General features: G+C 39.0%; 1 protein-coding gene across 1 annotated transcript; it reads left to right on the top strand.

Moving 5' to 3' along the window:
* The first annotated feature begins 2,684 nt into the window (after positions 1–2,684).
* LOC106917762 (ras-related protein Rab-11B) lies at positions 2,685–7,634 on the top strand. The gene is made up of 5 exons (XM_014986967.2): positions 2,685–2,845; positions 4,994–5,189; positions 5,278–5,471; positions 5,567–5,647; positions 6,951–7,634. Exons 1-5 carry the CDS (start codon positions 2,806–2,808, stop codon positions 7,094–7,096), a joined length of 657 nt encoding a protein of 218 aa, XP_014842453.1. The 5' UTR covers positions 2,685–2,805; the 3' UTR covers positions 7,097–7,634.
* Positions 7,635–8,033: the final 399 nt, after the last annotated feature.

The following is an 8,033-nucleotide window of genomic DNA, read 5'->3' on the forward strand; positions in this document are numbered from 1 at the left end:
AGGTGAGGCTGGTTCTGACTCAGGCTAGTGCGTGCTCACAGCTGGAAAATACCTGTGCGTGTCAAACCTTGAAACCAGTAAGAAGCTGGAAGGAATTTTTGAAATTTAAAATAGCAGGGACAGGAAAAACAAGCTTTACAGTAAACTTAGAAGTTTAGAGGCTTGTATTGTGTTTAAAAGAATGACTTACAGGAACAGTTGTCCACACAAAGGTGTTATCTCTTGTACAGATGTGTCAAAATCTTTAGAACAATTGTTTTTATGCCAAATCATGATGTCATAGAAAATATGTTAGAAAAATTCCCAAATGAGTTTGAGCACATTTATTCAGCAGGAACCAAAATCCCATTATATCATATAATTGTAAGCTGTGGCACAATTATAAGTTCTCCAACGTAATCCTTTAAAAACACTGCGAGAGTAATTTTTCTTAAATTTATATTTTCTTTTTAAAATGAATTTTAAAAAGTCACACGTCATACTGAGTCATACCTGATATGAAATACGAAACGACTCGGAAACCTAGAAGTGATTTTGATTGTTTTAGTTAAGGTTCACTGTAAAAAAAGCAACATCAGATTCAACACTGAGGTGTTTTTTTTTTTTTTAGAGATTTTGAAGTTCAGTTTTCCTAGCAGGTTGTTTTGATAAGCAAATTTATCTTTTTTTAAAAATTATAAATGCTAGATATTAATTGATTAAATTTACATATGAAGTTAAATGACTTTTTTAAGACACAAAATTAAAAGTTTGGGACTTGGACTGGACTCACAACTTCCATTTCTTGACTTTTGTTTTAATTTTGTAATTTTTCTTAACGCTTATGAAGTTGTGAAATAATAATAATAATAATTAGGGCAGAGGTGGATCAAATGTATTTTATAAATCTGTTGCATTTAACTGGGGATTTCCTCACCAACATACAATATTTATCTTACCAAACTCCACCAGTTTTCATACTTTTCCACAAGAAAATATTGCATACTTAATAAAGTATTTACTGTATAAAACACTTATTTGTTTCATATTTTAGCAAAAACTAAAAACAAAATATGAAGTGAGTTTTAATTTAATAACATACAAAGAAGGGGGGAAAAACACAGTTTGAATGTCCTTATTTCAAAAACTATGTGAAGGTTTTAGTTATCGTTGCTGTGATTTAGTTGAACAAACATAAACACATGACTATCACTGTGAAAACAATCATTGTCCAGGCTGACATGCTGCACAAAAGCCTTTCATATCAATGTACAAAAATAAACAGTAATGGATTGCACTCAACAAAGCTGCTGTGCTGGATGAATAATGACAGCACGTTTTGTCCAAAGTCCAGTTTGCTACTCACTCTTAGGGCAGTGATTAGTTTGGATTCACCTAATGACTCACTGCCGGTGAGGTTTATCTGCAGCTGCACGTGCTATATTTCTCATTTTCTCACTGTGGGACGTGCAGCCACACCGAGTTAGAGTTTAATTTGCAGCAGTGTGCTGCTCTCAGGGGCCCTGCTTCATTTCTCATCCTCTATGTTTTTTAAGCTTTATTTAGATCAGCCTTACAGCTAAAAAGGAAGGTGGCATTTTTAAGCATTCAAATTACAGCAGAGCTCAGCTGAGGTATAAAGCACCACCGAATAAATGATTTCCAACAGCAGCAAAATCAGTTTTATTAGTTCGGTAATTGAGAGTATGTATTTGGCACTTTCTACCCCATTCACTGAGCTCATTGGTAGTTTGTTTTTATGCTTTAGGTTTGTGTAAATCCTTGGGAGCCCCGAGGTATAAGCAGCTCAGCTAATTAACTAATTCCACTGGTTGCTTGAAAATAATAATAAAAAGAAAAACTCTTTTTCTTTTTATTATCTTCTCTGTCTCTCCTGAGACGACAATAATTGCAATGGGCAAGAGTCCCTAAATTAAATTCCTCTTGGTTTCTCATACAACCTGGTTTTAGCAATACGGATGGACGGATGGATGGATGGATGGATGGATGGATGGAATAAGGATTCATAAAACTGCTCTAGCCCTGCTCCTGAGAAATAAGTAATACATAGAGTTTGTGTTCTATCTATATTTGTTTTTTGAAGTGTTTTCTGTTCAGTCTTTCTTGTATTTCTTCTTCTGTCATGTCATGTGGGGTTAAAGTATGAAGAAAAGAAGGCATATTTCAAAGTTATTTAGTGAAATGCATTTAAAAATGCATGAAAATGCATCCATGCATGAAACAGCATACACTTTGCATCGCTCAAAATGGATTGGAGCTTTCTCTAAGTAAGTTATGTACTATATAATTTAGATTCTTACAATAGATATCATGGGGGTTAGTTGATGATTCACCTCAATCCACCCTTGACTGCTCCAACGTCTGACTCCTTGTCGGTTCTGTGTAAAAAAATCTCCCACATTTTTAGGGAAGTAATTGGTGTTGTTAACACTGCAATAATTTGTTCTCCAAGGTATAATTTTAAGAAATGTAATTAACTCTTCACATAAATAGCTCTCAGGCTAAATGCCGAAGAAATTCCCTGTTTCTCAGGAGGATATGCGTTTCCAGAAATGACAGCGTTGTGTAAGCTTTGCTTCTAAAACCCTGTATGTTGTTTAAACGGATCAGATTGACTGGGAAGTTTTTTGCGTATTTTCTCCACCTGCAGAAGCTGCGTAGCGGTACGTCACGCAGCGTTTCTGCTCCTCTTACGCAATATGCGCCTTGTCTCCTCCTGTCATCTCGGCGCACCACCACCCTGGTCAGTGCGGGGAACTATTTTCTCTCATCACCGCTCGCTCCTAGAGCTAACTGAACATCAAAATGGGGAACAGAGACGACGAGTATGACTTCTTGTTCAAAGGTGAGTGAAACAGACGGAGGTTAGCGTCATTTTAAAGGCTATTCTCAAAACTAGCATGCTAGCTGCGTTATCGTCGCTGGTAAACATCAGCTAACGGTAGCTAGCCGAGCTGTTTTTGTTGCCCGTTGACTCACTTCCCCTGTTTAATACATCCCTTATTCACAGTTACTTTAGGTGTGGCAGTGCTCGTTTTTGTGTTCAGGTCTGACTCTTTGTTTTCAACACGTTTTAGAGAAACCAGAGCTTTTTGTTTTTGGTGAGGAGTCCTGGAGGCTAGTGGTCAGGAGAATAGGACTACAACACACTTGCTGTATTTAAAACTTTATCATCTGTCAAAACCAGACTGTGGTTCCAATCACGCAGTAAAATCTTATTCAGAGGCTCGCATGGCTTATTTTTGCTGCTTCATCTACTAAAACCTCGGTTTTTATTTGCTTTTCAAGAGTTGCTTTGTTGGATACTTGATCCCTGAGGGAGGAAACTCACTCCCTGTCAAAGGAAGAAAGAGGAAACTCCATTGTTGTTTTTTTTCTGTCAGGTTTCTAATTACCTCTGATCACAGGTACTTTCCAATCTGTCACTTCTCTGTCAGTCTGATGACTACAAGCTCCTTTCTTCACCAAACAAAGCTGGATCTCATCACTAAATCTGTGTCACTAGACCTATTTTTTTCTTTCTGGAAGTCTAGTTTCTTGAAAACATGTACAGTATATGCTGCATATCCACATCTTTGTTTATTATAAAACTCAAATGAAGGGTTTCACAGTGAAGCTTGCCTTTCACCCTGCCAATGCATTATTAATATGGGGCCCCAGTCTGCTGCAGCCGTTTGGACTCTGGCTTCAGGATACTGATGACTCGTCAGGATGACACAGGAACAGAAGTCTTGAGAAAGCGTTGAGTCAGATTTCTCGGAGCGCAGGCCTTTGGCAGCTCCTTCCTGCCTGATTCCCAACAGGCCAGAGTCTGATAACAATCCCTCTGAGTAGGGAAAGCAGAGCTTTCCGGCACTTTCCACTTTGAAAAGCCACTGTGTGTTTCCAGTCCAGGTATGAGGCGGCGTTAGGCCTTCACCTTGAGTAAAAGTTTCGTTGCATTACCACAAAAAGTGAAAACAATTAGCGTTGTCTAATAAGTTTTATTTTTTTAAGAGAAACTGTAGCTTGCAAGGCTCTCCAGTAGCAGTCAGTGTTTTACTGAATCTGACAAAGCCTCTGACTGAAGACACTGTTGATTTATGACACCTGCTGTCTTATGACTGTCATGACATGCCAACAGCTCAATATCTGTACAGCAGCGACAATATCTGACGGTAACCTGTCCCGAATAACATCATCAGGTGTCGACAAGCACAGCTGATCCAGCTCCTTTGCTTTGGCCGCTCCTCCATATCGTATAAACAATGTTAATATAATAGGAGACGTTGATTATTAAAGTTGTAATATTATAGTTTTTCAACTACATATCTATACATTAAAGTAAAAATATAGAAAACTGATCAAGTTAGCAGTAGTTGGATATAAAACAATCAACCTTTTTGTCATCCAAATCTATTGAGGAACACTGAGGATATTACAATTACAAACCGATATGGAAACGAACCAATCGATTTTGCCAGAGATCATGGAAAACTTTTTTTTTTTTTTTTACAAATTGGACCTCCGAATTAAATCAAAATCAGAACAAAGAACTTTCTTCATTTTGAGTCATCAACAACAGCACCTTTTGATGCACATTTTTCTCTTTATTAAGATAAATAAAAAGTATGAATTATAACAAATGCTTCTGTAATTCCTTTATTTTTTTATTTAAAACAATTTCCTCTATAAAAGAGCCCACAGCAGCCTTTTTTCACTTTTATGTGTTGCGGTTCATAAAATAAAAAAGTCAGAATTGGCCGGTTAGTCAGACGTCAAAGGAAGTTGGTGTTTATCTTCCTCGTAAGAAATGGAAATATGTAGTGACCATTTTTCAGCCAGCTGACCAGCAGTACGCAGCAACATATGAGAAAGGGGTACGCTCCATACAACTGAAAAAAAAAAAAAAAAACTCCCTTTAAAAGCGAGTTAAAGGAAATTAGTTGCAGATATTTGTCGCTACAATATAAGTTCTAAAATGTCCTCACCTCCCTTTGCGTTTCGTTTCCAGTCGTCCTTATCGGAGACTCGGGCGTGGGGAAGAGCAACCTGCTGTCCCGTTTCACCCGGAACGAGTTCAACCTGGAGAGCAAGAGCACCATCGGGGTGGAGTTCGCCACCCGCAGCATCCAGGTGGACGGAAAGACGATAAAGGCTCAGATCTGGGACACAGCGGGACAGGAGCGCTACAGAGCAATCACCTCGGCGTGAGTGTTGCCTCGGTTACAATAATCACAGTTCGTGGCGTGACGAACCCCCTCACAAAAGATAGAGCTGACTCCTTGCCCTCGCCAGGTACTACCGGGGCGCGGTCGGAGCGCTGCTGGTCTACGACATCGCCAAGCACCTGACGTACGAGAACGTGGAGCGCTGGCTGAAGGAGCTGAGGGACCACGCCGACAACAACATCGTGATCATGCTGGTGGGGAACAAGAGCGACCTGCGCCACCTCAGGGCCGTGCCCACCGACGAGGCTCGAGCCTTCGCGGGTAAACGACGGCGGGGGCCGCGGCGGAACGAGCACGACCGAGCCGTGCGGAGATATTTCAAAAATGTCCCCCCTTTTTCTCTCTCCCTACGTCAGAAAAGAACACCCTGTCGTTCATCGAGACGTCGGCGCTGGACTCAACAAACGTAGAAGAGGCGTTCAAGAACATTCTAACAGGTGGGAGAAGCGAGACTCTGCAGATTTGTCTCCAGAAGGGTTGAGAGAAAATGAAGGGAATACAGAATCCGATATATTTGAGTATGACAAAGTATAAATGTTGAGACGCGTTTTAAAAATGCAGAGATGAGCAGGTTTAACAATGGGCTGTACCAAACTTTGCTGTGGAGAAAACTCAGTTGAAGTATTTTTCTCATCTACTTCCCAAGCGCTTCCCCCCCTGCAGGTCTATTTTTGTGATTAATAATGCATGAGATGCTTACAGTGGGTGATCAGGTTCTGCTGGAGTGAAGATAACCAAGAGAAAAAAAAAAAGGATAGGTAGATAGAAATGCAGAATATGGTTTGATAAGTCAGATGTGAATGTGCTGGAGGTAAAGCTTCCTGATAATAATACGGAATAATCCTCTGCATATTCACTTGGTAAAAAGATGACTTTATTACCTTAAAGTGTAGTTCACAACAAAAGTGCCAGTGCTTTTGCCCTGACTGAAACCAAGAATCGGATTATTTGTAGTGAATCGTTTATTGAAATAATCTCCAACTAATTTAGCAATCGATTAATCGTTAACTGGAGTATACAAACTCAAAGAAAGGCCATTTTCTGAAGAAAAAAACAATATATTCAGAGCACTAATTAAACCAAAACTGGAAAAAATATACATTTTGCATTTTGAATAAAAAAAAAAAAAAAGCTTCTTTGTCTGTAATTGTTATTAGAACTCGTCACGTTTCAGTTTTTAACCAGGACAGAAGAATAATTTGCTTTCACAAACATTTGAACCATTGCTTTTGAGCAGCTGTCCAATTATTAATCGATTAAACCAGATCAGCCACAAACTGCATTGATGTTAAATCAAGCAGAAAGAGTTGAGCCTTTCACATGTTGATGTTAAAAGTGTTTTTTTGGGGGGTTTTTTAGCTGCAGATGCTTCGACAGATGAAGTGTTCACTGAAGGAATGCTGTTATTCCTATTTATTTATTAGTCAATAAAATGTTTATTTGCTCATTTAAAAAGTAAATTGAATGATTATTTGAACTATTTATATCCATACTTTAATGTATTTCTAATATTGTTTAGCAAAAGCTTAAAAGAAAAATCTACAATGTAATTTTTTTCTTGTCAAAATATTTGCTAACTAAAATAATCTTTAGTTGCAGCCCTAAAATATTTTCACAACTAAGGAAAGCGCTGAGAAATTACTGAAATGTACTCCGACTCTGGTGGCCTTTCCCTTCCCATACATGAGCATTACTTTAATTTAAAAAAAATGTTTTTCTTTTCTAATTCCCCGTCTCCAGAAATTTACCGCATCGTGTCACAGAAGCAGATAGCCGACAGATCTGCACACGACGAGTCTCCGGGCAACAACGTAGTAGACATAAGCGTCCCGCCGACGACCGACGGGCAGAAGGGCAACAAACTGCAGTGCTGTCAAAGCCTGTGACGCTCAGCCTGAAGACACTCACCCCTGCACCTCTTCCTCCTCCTCTTCATCACGCCACCAGTGCACTTTTATTTCCCACAAAAGCCACCTCCTTTTTCTTTACCTCGTTCCATTTTCTTATCTCTTTTTTTTTTTCTTTTTTTGGCACTTTTTCTGAATCTGTTTCCTTTCAAAATCACTTGTTGCTCTTCTCTCCCGCCATGAGGGATTTATTTCAGAAGCCTTTCATGTCCATGGATCGATCATGGAGTCAGAGTGAAGGAACGAAGCCGCTGCCTTCAGGCGCAGCGAGGTTAGGAAATACATTTCAGCGGTCGCCACTAGGTGGTGCTGTGCAAAAACGAACTAAATAAGAGTTACTCCCGCCTGACGAAGCAGTATTATGTATTTGACGGTGTGCTTCTTACTTCCATCTGTCATCATGCCAAAACAATATTCTCATTAAGTATTTATTAAAGAAAAGTTGGCTTCGTTTGTCATTGTCTTACTTTCAGGTGAAGAACTGTGTAAATTTACAATAAAACTCTTGACTGAAGCACTTTTTTTTGGATGTTGTGTGTCCTTTCTGAAAAAAACATTTTCTGCTTTAATGGAAATTATGCATACGTTATAGAGCAGGCCAACCTTAAAATGAGAGGTTGGTATTTTATTGTTGAACAGTGAATGATGGTAAAAACACTGGAATAATAGCATTTGGTCAAAATGTCAATCTTTTTTCCATTAAGACTGTACTGTTTTATGGCATTTTTTAAAAAAGAACAGTGCACGTTTTATTGCAGTTTTCACTCTAAGGGAGACAAAATGGCCTGGACAGACTTGATGTATCCGAATATGTTTAATGCAAAACGTAAAACTAATCCCAGGTTAGTTTGGTGTCGAGAGCAGCTTGTGAATCATCTTCCTGGTGTTTTTATAAGCAGTTGAAACGCTTTTCTGC

This window comes from Poecilia mexicana, unplaced genomic scaffold (genome assembly GCF_051168715.1).
Source record: "Poecilia mexicana isolate PSO_F unplaced genomic scaffold, ASM5116871v1 scaffold_4, whole genome shotgun sequence".
In the NCBI taxonomy this organism is placed as follows: domain Eukaryota; kingdom Metazoa; phylum Chordata; class Actinopteri; order Cyprinodontiformes; family Poeciliidae; genus Poecilia; species Poecilia mexicana.